At 52.1% G+C, this 14,415-nt stretch overlaps 1 protein-coding gene and 1 long non-coding RNA gene across 9 annotated transcripts; one reads left to right on the top strand and one right to left on the bottom strand.

Annotated features, from left to right (window-relative positions):
• Window positions 1–1,583: 1,583 nt before the first annotated feature.
• Window positions 1,584–10,414, bottom strand: XAF1 (XIAP associated factor 1). 8 transcript variants are annotated; one of them, XM_053274644.1, is made up of 9 exons: window positions 10,313–10,414; window positions 10,087–10,167; window positions 7,020–7,155; window positions 5,701–5,757; window positions 5,206–5,401; window positions 4,730–4,797; window positions 4,000–4,329; window positions 2,849–2,915; window positions 1,584–1,779 (listed from the first exon to the last, which is right to left on the bottom strand). In XM_053274644.1, exons 2-9 carry the CDS (start codon window positions 10,116–10,118, stop codon window positions 1,601–1,603), a joined length of 1,065 nt encoding a protein of 354 aa, XP_053130619.1. In that variant the 5' UTR covers window positions 10,119–10,167; window positions 10,313–10,414; the 3' UTR covers window positions 1,584–1,600. The 8 variants fall into 8 exon arrangements, with proteins under 8 accessions (XP_053130619.1, XP_053130617.1, XP_053130621.1 ...); XM_053274642.1 differs by having other exon boundaries at window positions 7,020–7,234; window positions 10,313–10,408; XM_053274646.1 differs by having other exon boundaries at window positions 1,584–1,703; window positions 7,020–7,234; window positions 10,313–10,408.
• On the top strand, window positions 7,933–10,483 carry LOC128335870 (uncharacterized). Its single transcript, XR_008311756.1, has 3 exons — window positions 7,933–8,111; window positions 9,378–9,647; window positions 10,172–10,483. It is a non-coding gene; the product is annotated as an uncharacterized LOC128335870 (long non-coding RNA).
• The last annotated feature ends 3,932 nt before the right edge of the window (window positions 10,484–14,415 follow it).

Below are 14,415 nucleotides of genomic sequence, written 5' to 3'. Positions count from 1 at the left end.
CGTGAGTCGAGGGGGGACAGGGACGGGCTGCACTGCTTCTGTGGCCTGTCTCACGGGGCTGGACTGGGTGTGGGTGGGTGGTGAGGAACAGTTCAGACTCCAACCTACAGCTTCCCCAACAAACGGAAGCATTTCAACAGGGAGTTGGATCCTGCCACATCTTGCCCCAGCAGAGCACTCTTGTTTTCCTGAGGGCCTAAGAAGAGGCTTTTTCGATCGGAGCAAAAGACCGCCAGGTCCCAATGCTAAGCAGGGTCTGCCTTGGTTTGCACGCATATGGGTGACTAGCTGTAAGCATTGTCTGCTGTAAGATACTTCCTTACAGTAACTTGGTCATAACTCCACTCAGCCTGCAGAAAGTCCCAGGTTCAATCTCTGGCACCTCCAAGTAGGACTGGGAGAGACTCCTGCCTGGAACCTTGGAGAAGCTGCTGCCAGTCTGGATAGACAATGCTGAGCTAGATAGACCAATGCTCTGACTCAGGATATGGCAGCCTCCTATATTTCTATATATGTAAACCTGGACGTACTACATAGCCATCAAGGCTAAGAGCCAGCGCGATACCTTCTTTTCTGCTGGGAATTTGTCTAATTCCCTTTCAAGACCGTTCAAGCAGAGTTGCTATCACCATTTCCTGCAGCAGCAAATTTTATAAGTTAATAGTGCAACTGCATGAAGGACTCTTTCCTGACTGTCCTCTCCTGTCAGTTTCACTCTATGCCCCTGAGAAGGAGAGAAACTGTCTCTCCAGCTTCTCCACCCCAAACATAATTTGAGAAGTCCCCTAGTCACCCTTTTTTCTAAAATAAAGAGCCCAAGTATTTTAGCCTTTTCTCAGAGGGAAGGGACTCCAGCCCCTGATCATTTGGATTTCTCTTTTCTGCACTTTCCCCCCCAGATCGAAAATGTCTGTTTTCAAGATGAGACAACCCAAACCAAACAGGATCCTACCTGCTAGGAACTCCTGGGTGTTCCCTATGATGTCCTCTGTACAGGTGTTCTCTGCACCGTACGTGTTTATTAGTGTAAATTATACTTCCTGTTTGTGAGTGTGATTACAAATAAAATGAACGAGACAAAATACTAAGAAGCCTCATTGATTGGCCACAGAACCCATTTTGCCGGCAGACACATTTCCTGAAGGCTCCCGAATTTGAAAACGTGAAAGGAGTTCTGCTTTTCGCTTTCTCGAATGCAAAGAGTTAAGGTGCCAAAGTGCACAACCCGAGAAGCCTGGGGAGTTTAAAGAGTCCACACCAACGGAGTTCACCGTCCACATTCACCCCTTATGTTCCCACGGAAAAACTGGGCTTCCTTGCCACAAAACAGCCCAGCCCCATGGCTTCTTTGGGGAGCAAAAAATAGGTAAGGTTTTGCCAGACAGCCTGCTTCCTTTTTTTTTTTTTTTTTTGCACATGCTCCGGGAAGAGGGCAGCAGGGAGAGGGAGGGAGTTTTTTGAGAGCACTCTTGGTAATTTCCTTTCTATCTCAAAGCCGCTTCGTCATATATTCCAGAGTGTGTCTATGTGCTCTTGGGTAGGAACAAGCTCTTTTATTCTTAATAAGGCAGATAAAGGCCCACTTGCACTGCAAAGCACTTTACTGAATCTGACCCTGGTGGGAAGAATAAAAGGGTTGATTCGGGGCCATTGGGACTTTGATGTCCCGCTTTGCTCTCCAGGAGGGCTTCACGGGGATTCCTCTGCAAGGCAAGGCAAACACATTAGCTCCGGAGTTGGCACTTTGGCGTGGTCCTTTCACACCCTTGGAACATCTGCCTGGGGAAGTGGAGAGGGGAATCTCTGAACCTTTCCACATTACCTCCTCCCGGTATAACACTCACGCTGCCAGAATTTGTGTGGTATAAAAGTCTATGCACCCCCATGCCCTGTATCTACTACTACAACAAATATTTATATACCTCTCTTCAACCAAAGTTCTCAAAGTGGTTTACATCGAAAAATAAATAATCCATAAATAAGATGGTCCCCTGACCCCAAAGGGCTCACAATCCACAAAGAAACATAAGGTAGACACCAGCAAGAGCCACTGGAGAGATGCTGTGCTGGGGTTGGATAGGGCCAGTTGCTCTCCCCCTGCTAAATAGAAGCGAATCACCACTATAAAAAGGTGCCTCTTTGCTCGGTTAGCAGGGCTTGGGGTTAGGCACACAAGCAGCAGGTAGGATCGTACAAACATAAGAACAGCCCTGCTGGATCAGGCCCAAGGCCCATCTAGTCCAGCATCCTGTTTCACACAGTGGCCCACCAGAGGGCGATCAATGGGGCGACCTCTTTATCAAAACTGAACCTTCCCCTCCCACTCACCAGCAGGCAAGATTCATTTCCCTAATCCAACATGAAGGGACTATGGGATGGCGGGCGTAGCTCATCTGCTTTGCCTGTACAAGCTCCCCACTTCATCCCTGGCAGTCCCCCGGTAGGCTTGGGAGAGTCCTGCCTGAAACCTCGGAGAAGCTGCTACTAGTCGGTGCCGACGGAGCCATGATCTAACTTGGTACAAAGCCCTTTGGGGTGGGGTGAGCTCTGGCGAAGCAGACAGATGCTATTCTTCGTCCTTGGGAATGAAGCTGATACCAATGCCAGGTTCCCTTTGAGCCGGGCCTGCCTCCCTCTCTGTGGCAGAACCACTGCTTGCTCCATTTCCCCCAGGATCGCCCTGAAGTTTCTATTAGCACGGCTATCCGCACCACTGGATTAACCTCCAGCCGAATCAAGTGGCTGTCTCGAGGCCCTCTATGCCTCCCCCTCCCAGCCCTTCTCTCCCATCAGCCTTCGGACCCTCATAACCTCCATCCAGCCCCGGTTGCCCCGAATCAAGCCGTACCTCCTTTCCTCAGGAGCCGAGGTCTTCTCAGGGGCGGTTGGATTGACGCTGCCCTCTGGCACTTTTTCTGAAGTAGGAAAGGAAACCAAAGCGCGGCTGGCATTTTTCAGATTTAGGACAGTTTGCAAGCATGACTGTTATTTCTTCATCGGTGAGGCTTTGACTAAGTTACCTTTTCCTTTCCTTCGTTATTCACCCTAGATGCAACTAACCGTTTTCTTTAACCCTTACAAAAAAAAAATGGAAGTCCCAAAAAGCATAGACAGCTTCAGCTCTTCTGCAGATGATGGACTACAACTCCCATCAGGCCCGACTACTTGCCACTGTGGCTGGGGATGATGGGAGTTGTAGTCCAACCACACCCAGAAGGCCGAAGTTCTGCAGCCCTGGCACAGAAGAGGAAAGAAACCCGGAGAGAGATGCAAAGAGTGGCAGAAGTTTGCTATTGGAGGGCGACTCTAGTCTCTTTCTGTCACATTCCTCCTGCTTCCACTCATCTGCTGGGAGGCTGGCCTGTTGGTCTACCTGTTGGTCTCCCACCTGGGAGGCTGGCCTGCTGGAGAAATGGCTTGAGCCTGCCCCCTACGGAGCAGTTTCATCCTCCAGTGCAGAGGTGGGCAACCCAAATGATCAGGGGGCTGGAGCGACTCCCCTATGAGGAAAGACTACAACCGTTGAGCCTTTTTTAGCTTAGAAAAAAGGTGGGTAAGGAGGGGGGGCACTGTAGAGCTGTATAAAATCATGCACGGTGTAGATCAAAGTGGACAGAGATCAGTTTTTCTCTTTCCTCCTATTCGAGCCTGGGCTCATCCGTTGCTGGGAGATTCGGGTCAGACAGAAGGGAGGATTTCTTGACACAACCTGCAGGCAGACTCGGGAATTCACTGCCAGGGTTATGTGGTGATGGCCACCAACCTAGACAGGTTGAAGAGGGGATTTGACAAATTCCTAGACTAGCCTTGGTAGCCTTATCCTTCCATCAGGATCAGAGGGGGTGTGCCCTTGGATGCAGGGAGAAGCCCCTCTCTTTCCCCTGCTTGCAGGATTCCCACATGCACCTGATCAGCTGTTCTTTTATTCCTCTGCATGCGCGCGCACACACACACACACACAACCAGGACCCCGCTTTGCACCACAAAAGCCTCCCTCACCTCATGCTTCTGCAGCGTGGGGCTTGGAAGGAGGATGTTGCACTGGGAGCAGGTCACCAGCTGGTCGTACAGGTCGTCCTCCAGGGCCTGTGGCACAAGGGAGGCAGTGAAGGCTGGCCAGCCGCTGGTACTCTTGCTCCTCGGAGGCTTCAGCGAGGGCCTCTCAGCGGAAGACAGGTCTTTCTTCTTGGGGCGGACGTCTCTCTCGGCAGCAGGGGAGGAGGTGGCCGGGCTGCTCGGAAGTTGCCAGGGTGATGAGGGAAAGCCTGGCTTGGTGGGAGAGTGGGTGGTGAGGGCCCTCAGCATTTGTGGGAGTGGGCTGCACTCATTCTGTGGATGGAACAGTGGTGAGTGTGGCAGATATGACGAGGGGTTCTAACATTCACATGTTCCCAAAAGGGTGAGCCATAGTATCTCAGAAGGGTTGAAAAGGGACCTTGACCATCCTCGACACCAACCCGCTGCAATGTGCAGGAATCTGCTATATAGCATCTCTGCCAGTGCAGCCGTGAGGCAGTTCTGAATGGCCCCAGGGGACTGGTTTCGAATGCACCTTCAAGGGGCAGAAATGGCTTCCATCCCAGGCAGGATGGAATAGGACCCATCGATTCCACCCCAAGCAGGAAGCATCTTGTTCCATCCCCAGCAGGGAGCATCTATCCACCGGCAGCCCTGATGACCCGCCATGAACACAGCTGCAAAATGGGAGGGACGCAAGCACAATACTCACCAAGTGCTGAAGGTACTGATCTTCCGGGATCCAGCAATTGCACTGCTGACATAAATTGGTTTGAGGGCCTAAGGACAAGAGGCAGGAGGGAAGTGTGCTTGCTTACATTCGGGGAAAGGTGGGAGGGGCAAGACGCGGTCAAGACAGACCCACAACCCCTGGAGAAGGCCTCTGGAGGGTCAGCGCCCAGCTTCCTACATAGTAAACCTTTAGGGGCAAGGATCGTTGCTTAGTGGAAGAGCATCTGTTTTATATGCACAAGGTCCCAGATTCAATCCCTGGCTGGCAAAAAAAAAACAAAAAACCCTGCCTGAAACCCAGGAGAGCTGCTGCCAGTCAGAGTAGGGAATCCTGAGCAAGACAGACCAACTCCGTAGAAAGTGGCTTCCTAGGTAAACAGTGGGCAAAACGCTTCAAGGGACTTTCTCTGGCCACGTGAGCAGCGGGAGAAGATTTGCATGGAGGCGGAAGCTCACCTGGACCCTTCAGCCCCTCCCTCGCCTGGCAGGTGAGCTTGTGGTCCTCCAAGACTTTGTACATGACGTACTCGCTGCAGTCCCAGCACCGCGTGGTCCGGCTGCCACAGGCATTGCGGTGCTCCTGCAGCTTGTAGTATGGCAGGTCCAGCTCACAGAAGGGACACTTGGCCGTGCGCTCCTGGCATTCTTCAGACTGCAGGAGGGAGCAAAGAGGGTTAGGGTCCCATGGCAGCCTGTGTACAGATCGTAAGGCAAAAGGGACGCCTCCCTCTGGGACCCCATCGCGCTCTTCCTCCAAGGAGCCCAGAGTGGCGGACTTGGTGACTTTTACCCCCACAACAACCCTGTGAGGCTGAGAGAGAAGAAGCAGCTGGCCCAGAGTCGCCCAGTGAGTTCCGGGCTGAAGCGGCATTTGAACTCGGGTCTCCCCAGTCTTAGTTTGGCACTCTTAACCGCTATGCCACATGGGTTCAGACGGGCCACCAGCCTTACCTCATGGCATTCCAGTAGGTACTGCTGCATCGACTGGTGATAGAGCTGACATCGGACCTGGAGGGGGGAGAAGGAAGAGGAAGGCAATGCTTCACAGCAAGACCCACAGAAGGAAGGGAAGAGTACCCCCAAGTTTCTTTGCTCTGCTCTGTTCCGTAGTGGAATTCCCTGTTCTTACTGCAAGGCTGGGACAGGATTCGCATAGGAATCTAGGGAGCCGCTGCCAGTCAGTGTAGACCATACTGAGCAAGATGGACAAAGGGGCTGACTCAGTAGGCAGCAGCATTCTAAGGTATGGGGCCATAGCTCAGTGGCAAAGCATCTGCTGGGCCTGCAGAAGGTCCCCGGTTCTATCCCTGGTGGCAGCATCTCCAGGTAGGGCTGGGAAAGACTCTTGCCTGGAACCTTGGAGAGCTGCTGCCAATCAGAGTAGACAAGTGTGAGCTATTTGGACGGAGAGTTTGACTCTGTGAGGCAACTTCTTACGTAGCAATTATGCCTACCAGTGTGACCCTGGCTCCTCTGTGGTGCAGGCAGAGCATCCACAGAGAGTGGGCCACAGGGTGGCAAGGATCAGGGCCCCTTAAGAACACAGAGACACAGGAAGCCGCCTTATACCGAGTCAGACTCTGGGTCCATCTCGCTCGGTGTGGTCTACACTGACTGGCAGCAGCTTCTCCAGGGTTTAAGGGCAGTTTCCCCCCCGGCCCTACCTGGAGATGCTGCCAGGGGATTGAACCTGGTGATGTGAATACTGGTTCGTCCCTGGGTCCGCCTTTTTGCCAATCAAACAGACTCAATGAGGATCAATTAGAGGCAATTTTATTTGCTGCTGCAGCCAGCAAGGTAAATCAATGGGCTATTGCTCTGCATTGAGATACAAATTGGTTACAGGTGCACCTTACATTTATACAGACAATCTGAATGATGTTGACACCCTAGACATAGTATACTTGGCAACAAAATGGTGGACTAAGTATCTAGTACGCATGCGAAAGATTCATTGTTCATCTGGTGATCACCCCTTATTTGGTTACATCCTGTTTTCTTTAACTGTCAGCAAAGAACGGTGAGAACCAAGTTTCTTTAGATACATTTTAGTGGAGAGAGATAATGACGTTGATCATGTGAGGCCGTGTCCTTGAGCTGGCCTGAGCTGGGCTGGGGTTATTTTAAGTTAGAGTGAGGTATTCAAAGTAAAATGGAGTTACTTTGGTTTTCTAAAACACATCAGTTGGACCTTCTGCGTGCAAAGCAGAGGCTCTAGCCCTGATTTACGTATCTCTGATTTATGTATCTCTTTGTATCTGAGCTGGTACCTGCTCGTGGGCTTTTTCAAAGTGCTCTTTCATGTCCTTCAAGGCAACTGGCTCGTTGCAATCGGGGCAGACCTTGAGAAACCGGAGGCAGTGGGCTTCGTGGAGAGAGAGGTTGGCTGCAGCCACATTTCGCTTGCTGAGCAGAAAGGAGAAAGGCAAACTCGAGTCACAAATGCCATCAGGGTGGTCTTGGCAGCAAGGCACATCATCAATCTCTGCTTGGTGAAAGATGGGTTGGTATCAACATCATAACGCATCCATGATTAAAGGTAAAGTGCGTTGTGGAGTAGGTGTCGACTCCTGATGCCCACAGAGCCCAGTAGCTGTCTTTGGTAGGATACAGGAGGGGCTGACCATGGCCTCCTCCCACGCAGTATGAGATGACGCCTTTTAGCATCTTCCGATATAGCTGTGGTCTCCCCGTTCCTCATCCAGCACTCTACCCACTGCACCACACTAGCTCTGGTCGACCTCCTCTGGTCCAGCCTTGTGAAGGTGCCTCTGCTCACCGGGCCAAAAGGTCCTGCTTCAAAATAGCGGCCCACTCGTATTTAGCATAAGTTAGCTGCCTCCTATCTAGCTGACCGGGCCAAAAGGTCCCTTTTCAAAATAGCGGCTCTCTCAGATTTAGCGGACTGGCTCAAGGGACGTCTTTTCAAAAAGATGGGCTGCCTCCTATTTAGCTGACTGGGCCAAGAGGCCCCTTTTCAAAATGGCGGCTCTCTCATCTCGAGCTGGCTGCGCCAAGGGGTGTCATTACGCTCAGGCAAGGGGAGGCAGTTGTCTGGGGGCCCTACTGCCTGGAGGGCCCTCCCCCCGCTGAGACATGTCTCATGGCTCCCCACGGCCCCCCCGCCCAGCCCCCAGGCTCCTCACTCAGCCAGTCCCCCTTGCTCTGTGGATCGGTGGGGCTTCTAGAGAGGCCTCCTCCATGTAGGCCTCCCTGAAGCCTGAACTCGAGTGCCGGAGGAAGGAAGGGAAGGAAGGAAGGAAGGAGGCAGGCAGAGTGGCCAGCGCTGGTTTTCTCTTGTCCACCACAGTTCTCTGAAGACCCAACTGCCCAGGCCAGGCCAGCCTTTGCCAGTAATGGAGGTAAAATGTGAATTCCTTTTTGTGGTGTGGCCCCCCCTCCCCCCGCTCTCTCTCTCTCTCTCTATATCCTATCTAATAAAAGGCTTGGTGTCCGTCCGTGGACGGACACCAAGCGTGTGTCCATGCCTCCCTGGCCTCTTCTGGGCATGCGCGAAGCGCATGGCCAGAAGGAGCCAGGGAGGCAGGACCGCCAGCACCCGGCGGCCATCTTGGGCGGCCAGAAGTGGCCGCCCCGAAGAAGCCGGGTAAGCGGCGGCGGGGGACACTGGCCGAGGCGGCAGCAAAGCCGCCGCCTCGGCCAGAGGAGGTGGCGCGGCCGAGGAGGCGGCAGAGCCATGGCCAAGGCCTGGCCGTGCCGCCGCTTACCCGGCTTCTTCGGGGCGGCCGCTTCTGGCCGCCCAGGATGGCCGCCGGATGAGGCGGCAGACAAAACAATGCGGCGGTGGGCCCGGGCAGCGGTGGGCCAGGCCGGAGCCGCGGTGGGTGGCGGGCCCAGCCGGAGCCGCGGGCAGCGGCGGGCCCGGCCGGAGCCGCGGGCGGCGGTAGGTGGCGGGCCCGGCCGGAGCCGCGGGCGGCGGTGAGTGGCGGGCCCGGCCGGAGCCCCGGGCGCCGGGGGGTGGCGGGAGAGGGAATGGCGGCGAACGTCTGGAGCGCAGAGCTCCACTAGCGCCCGTTAACCAACGGGCTACAAAACCACTAGTATATATATATATATATATGGATCTGCTTGCATGCTGTAGGGCTTTGATATGGCCGGTGTGCAGGGAGAGACTGAGAAGTCTCTGAATATTTCATTGGAAACAGATTGGAAAATTTTCTGGCTTCAAAAAAATAAATCTAAAAAGCCAACGTGGTGTAGTGGTTAGAGTGCCAGACTAGGAGCAGGGAGACCTGAGTTCAAATCCCCACTCAGCCATGAGACTTGCTGGGTGACTCAGGGCCAGTCACTTCTCTCTCTCAGCCTAACCTACTTCACAGGGTTGTTGTGAGGAGAAATTTAAGTATGTAGTACACCACTCTGGGCTCCTTGGAAGTGGGATATAAAATGTTAATCATCATCATCATCATCATCATCATCATCCAACATGGTCATGAGTGCCTTCCCTGGCCAGCCTTGTTCAGGTACCCCACTAACTGGGCTGAGAGAGATCTCCTTAAAATGGCGGCTGTTTTATGTTTAGCAGGGGGAAAGCAACAGTCCCTATTCAGGACAGCAGAGCATCTCTCCGGTGGTTGTTGCAGGTGTCTCCTTTGTGTCTTTTTTAGATTGTGAGCCACTTTAGAACAGCGAGCCGTCTTCAGACCCTCTTGGGGCACGCAGTTTGTGGAGCAAGATCCCTGGCGGAACAGAAGGTCTGCGCGACCGCGCAAGGGCGAGAACCACACAGAGCTGCACGGCAGCGCGGCCATGATATACAATCAAGCTATACAGTCACTACCGCACAATTCTGTTCCCACTGTTTTTGTGCTCGCACAACGGCGCTCCTGCACAAACGTCATGTTCCGCCGCGGGCATAAGGTTGCACAGTATGCCAGGTAATCAATAATAATGATGATGATGATGATTAATAATTAATAAACATTCCTTGCGCATTCTTTAAGACCCCAGCAGCTATACATTGCAAGCAGGCCTGGGGCAGCATGCACGGAAGCAAAGCTGGCAGAGAAGGGAAGGGAGCAGACGCAGCTTTAGATGCTTTGAAGAGAGGGCGGTGTTTTCTGCTGTGCTCTGGCCCCTTTCCTGTCCGCGGGGCTGTGCAGGAGAACTTCCCAAGGAAGTGAGTGTGTGCAAGTCTGTTCCCACCCACACTGCAATGACTTGCAGCCTCTCTTCCCTGGAAAGGATTCCCCCAGGAGGGAAGCTCAAAGGCAACACAAGGGAGTCTGTCTTGTCTGTCTGTCTGGCTGGCTAGCTTGACGACACTGCCCACCCCACTTCCCCAAATACCCCAGATTCCCTCCTGTTTATTCCTACCAGTTCTTGCAGACTTCTCTCTCATCCTCCATCTCTCCTCTCTCTCGGGCTCGGTCCCTCTTTCGCTTTCATTTCTGCAATCTAGGGAGAAGCAAAACGAAAGTCAGTAGCAGTGAACAACAGAAAGCCCATGCCTAAACCTCTGCTGTGCTGCTACTGCTGCAGAAGCCAGCTGGAAAACGCCTCTTTGAGACAGGAGAGCAACCCGCCCCGTAGAACATTTTACCTGCCAGCTCCTGCTGCCGCCTGCTCAGGCTTTTCCCTCTTGTTTTCAAGAACTTCAAGACCCAGCAAGCAGTGGCGTGTAGCTGCCAAGCTTCCAGGCAAGCAGAGGCGCAAAAGGCTTTGGGGGGCCACAAGAGGGCCGTAGAGGCTTACTTTTGAGACGAATTGCTGAAGTCAGCCAAAAGGCATGTCTTGAGTAGACAATACATTTAAAGCATTTAAAGCCGTTCCAGTCTGCTGTCAGTGTCGCTACTCTCATCACTTCCAGGAGCTTAGGATTCTTGGAAAACAAACCACCCAGAAAGGCCCAGGGCCACTCCCTGGCATCTCCAGGTAGGGTTGGGAGAGACCCTTGCCTGAAACCTTGGAGAACCCCTGGAACATAGGAAGCTGCCATATACTGAGTCAGACCCTTGGTCCATCTAGCTCAGTAGTGTCTGAACAGACTGGCAGCAGCTTCTCCGAGGTTGCAGGCAGGAATTTCTCCCAGCCTTATCTTAGAGATCCTGCCAGGGAGAGAACTTGGAACCTCGGATGCTCTTCCCAAAGCAGCTCTATCCCCTGAGGGGAATCTCTTCCAGTGCTCACACATCAAGTCTCCCTTTCATATGCAACCAGGGTGGACCCTGCTTAGCTAAGGGGTCAAGTCATGCTTGCTACCACAAGGTTGCATATGAATGGGAGACTAGAAGTGTGAGCACTGGAAGATCTTCTCCTTAGGGGATGGAGTCACTCTGGGAAGAGCAGAAGGTTCTAAGTTCCCTCCCTGGCAGCATCTCCAAGATAGGGCGGAGAGAGATTCCTGCCTGCAACCTTGAAGAAGCCGCTGCCAGTCTGCGAAGACAATATTGATCTAGATGTCCCAAGGGTCTGACTTAGTATATGGCAGCTTCTTATGTTCCTATGTGTACCCCCAAACCTACCTTTCCTGGGCCACTTATGATGTCTGGATTAGCCAGGAGGAAGCTGAGAGTGGTTCCTCAGCCCCCATGGGGCTCAGTTTCCAAAGATGAAGAGCTCAAGTCCCTTTGAAAGTTACACTCTTTGACTGGGAAGCTTTCCAATCCTCAGCTGTGTGGGGACTCGTCCTAGTGACCCTGTTTGCATATGTGTGAGTCCTCATCCGCATAGGTTCAGAAGATCTCCTTCTCTGAGGGATTATTTCACAAAGCAAAGCTTAGCATCCCCTTGGTTTCCTCTTCGAGGATGCTAACCATCGTAGGTAGACAGGAAGCCGCCTTACACTGAGTCAGACCACTGGTCTACCTAGCTCTGTTTTGTCTGCACGGACTGGCAGCAGCCCCCCAAGGTTTCAGACAGCTGTCTTTCCTAGCCCTCCCTGGAGATGCTACGAAGGACTGAACCGGGGACTTTCTGCAAAGCAGATACCCTGCCACTGATTTATAATCCATCCCCAAAAGGAATATGCAGAGCTGCCTTCTACCGAGTCAGACAATTTGTCCATCTAGCTTAGTATTGTCTACACTGACAGGCAGTGATTTCAGGCAGGAAGTCCACATCTGATCATCCTTCACCAGCTTGCCTCCTGTAAAGATCACAGCTGTCATCCCCAGAAACTCCTTTTGAATGTTTCTGGGGTGCTCCTAACCTGCAAAAGCCGGCCCTGAAACCACAACAGAGAGAAAGCAAACACAATGATGTCAGCCCATGGTTTCTCCAGATAACTTCTTGAGGCCTTTTGGATCCGTTCTTTGGGGAAAGAGAAATAGACCCATTCACAGGGGACTATGGCCAGTGTAACAGCGCAAAGCAGTTGCTGGAGTATCAAATTCTGAGCAGTGATTCTCCATCAGGAGTGGCGATGGCTGGGGACCAGGGTTCTTTCCATCTGTGTGCGGAATGAATTTTGTTCTGGGCAGCAGTATCAAGGCAGTGTGTGCGCGCATGCATTCAGAATGGGGCCTTCCTGATTCAACCTGAGTGGGAGCTAAAAAGAACAGGATAGAGATCAAAAAACGTGTGAGCGCGTGCACATCTTAGAAGGAACACTACTGGTGATACAGAGTAATCTTGAAGCAGGGCCAGAAAATGACATGTCCTAAACTATATCAAGCTCAAATGGCCCCATAGTGTTAAAAAAGAAAAAAAAACCTATTTAAAAAGACAATAAAAAGAGACATAACTAGTAGGTGAGGCCCATCTCTGACCCAGGCAAAGGCATTTTGCATAGATTATACACTGATTTGAAAGTTTAAGGAATTAAATGTATGAAATAGAATGCTTTTATTGCTGTGCTTGCAAAAGGGAAGTAAAAGAGCAGCTTAGAATTTGTAGGATGTAAACTTCAAACATTATTCATTTTATTGTATAATGGCCATACATACTGACTAAATTTGAACCATAGTAAATCTGAATCTGCGAAAGATCGGCTTCTCTTGGGCATGGATGCCATTGTTAAATTATTGATCTGGTTATTGTTAACAATATTTGAAGAACAGTAACAGTTAAGATATGATCAGAATGTATTTTGAGCATTTTAAACCACCCCCCCCCACTCCCAGTGCATTCTGGTGTAGAAAGTAGTTCATTCAGCTAATTTAAGTGGCAGGATTGTGTATGCAAAATTTGGTACCTAGGTAATGGGGAAGTGTGACTTTATGTTGCATGGACACACCTACAAATAACAACAATAAATATTTCTATATCGTTTTTCAACAAACATTTCCCAAGCGGCTTACATAGAGACATAATAAATAAGCAAAAGATGGATCTCTGTCCCCAAAGGGCTCCCATTCACAAGCGAATGTTTCAAATATATATAATAGATAAAGCTTGCTTTGTACTTGGCAAAGATCCAAAAACGAATCCTCAACTAAAAGCAGCGAGCTTTGCAAAACACCTTGGCAAAATGCCTCTGGGGTGGCTCCTGAGGATAACAGTTGACCTGCCAGGGTGATTCATAGGAAGCTCCGCTGCCTGATCCCAAGCGGACTCCAGCGGCCCAGCACATCGCTCCTATACCGGCCACACCTGGCCATTAACCCCTCGCTTGCCAGGCTGCTCTACCCCCCTGCTTTCCTCTCAAACCGCCCCTGGCTCCTTGGCCGCTTCCCAGAATTAGAACCGCAGCCTGGCAGGAAAGATCGCACCTGGGTGAGGCCAGGGTGGGTGGAAACGAAAAGAGCACATTGGGCCCTGCCACACGGCAACCACTACTTCACCTGGAATGGAATCCTAAGGTGTGCCAAGGAGTTCCCCCTTTGGTCTGTATGCTGCACGGGGGCAATGACCATTGCCGGCCCTCTGCACACCTTGCACCTGGTGCAAGCCAGTGGGAAAGTAGCGATCTCTTTCCTCTCGCCCTCTTCTTTTATCAGCTGGTCCCAAGCCCTGGCAGGAAAGGCGGGAGGTCAGCTAGAGGTGAGGAGGAAGGGCCTCTGAGCTCAAGGGGGGATTAAGAGTAGCTCCTTGCTGGTTACTCACCGGCTTCCCTCCAGCGATGTGGGGAGGCCAGTTTTTCTGGTCATCACTTGACACCTGCATCCTTTAACATCCCCACAGCCAGGGCTCGAAGGTTTCCCAGGGCGAGAGAAGCCATGGCGGTGCTTGGCACCTGCCACCTACTCCCTCGCCCCCAAGGTGGGGACAGCCTGAAACTGAACCTGGCTTGCCCCATGATGCAAGCTGGGTTTCCTTGGAAAGGGCCCTGTGTTGACTCAGCTGAGCCAAGGAGGGCCCCTGCGTGGCTGCTGGCACTGTGTGTGGGCCAAGGGGGGGGGGCTTCCCTTCCCCCTCGTGGCAGGGATGCAATGGCTCTCCAGGAATGTCATGAGCAATTCAGGTGCATTTAGAAGAGGGGGGCTCACCTTACATGCCATTTTGCGCCCAGGAAAACACTTGCAGCCGGGGAGGAGGCCGAGTCTGTCTGGAGAATTAACTCTGTGAAATGCAGTTGAAAAAGAATAAATGTCCTCTTCCTTCCTTGCCTGCTTCCTCCCTCTCCCTCCCTCCCTTTCTTTCTTGCTTTTTGTCCTTCTTGTCCTCTCTCCCCATCTTTCCCCCCCTTTCTCTTTCCTTCCTTCTCTCCCTCCCTCTTCTTTCTTTCTCTCTTTCTTTCTTTCTTTCCCTCCCTCTCCCTTTCTC

Source organism: Hemicordylus capensis, chromosome 12, assembly GCF_027244095.1.
Source record: "Hemicordylus capensis ecotype Gifberg chromosome 12, rHemCap1.1.pri, whole genome shotgun sequence".
NCBI lineage: Eukaryota > Metazoa > Chordata > Lepidosauria > Squamata > Cordylidae > Hemicordylus > Hemicordylus capensis.
This window is presented reverse-complemented; position numbering and strand designations above follow the sequence as displayed.

What these genes read in the sequence shown, in the direction of transcription:
- XAF1 (XM_053274642.1), bottom strand. Translation starts at nt 10,111, where the DNA reads ATGAGAGAGAAGTCTGCAAGAACTG. An exon ending in AGAGAAGTCTGCAAGAACTG is followed by an intron (nt 7,235 to 10,086) that starts GTAGGAATAAAC and finishes TTCACCAAGCAG; the next exon opens with AGATTGATGATGTGCCTTGC. An exon ending in TCGGCTCCTGAGGAAAGGAG is followed by an intron (nt 1,780 to 2,848) that starts GTACGGCTTGAT and finishes CCACTTCCCCAG; the next exon opens with GCAGATGTTCCAAGGGTGTG.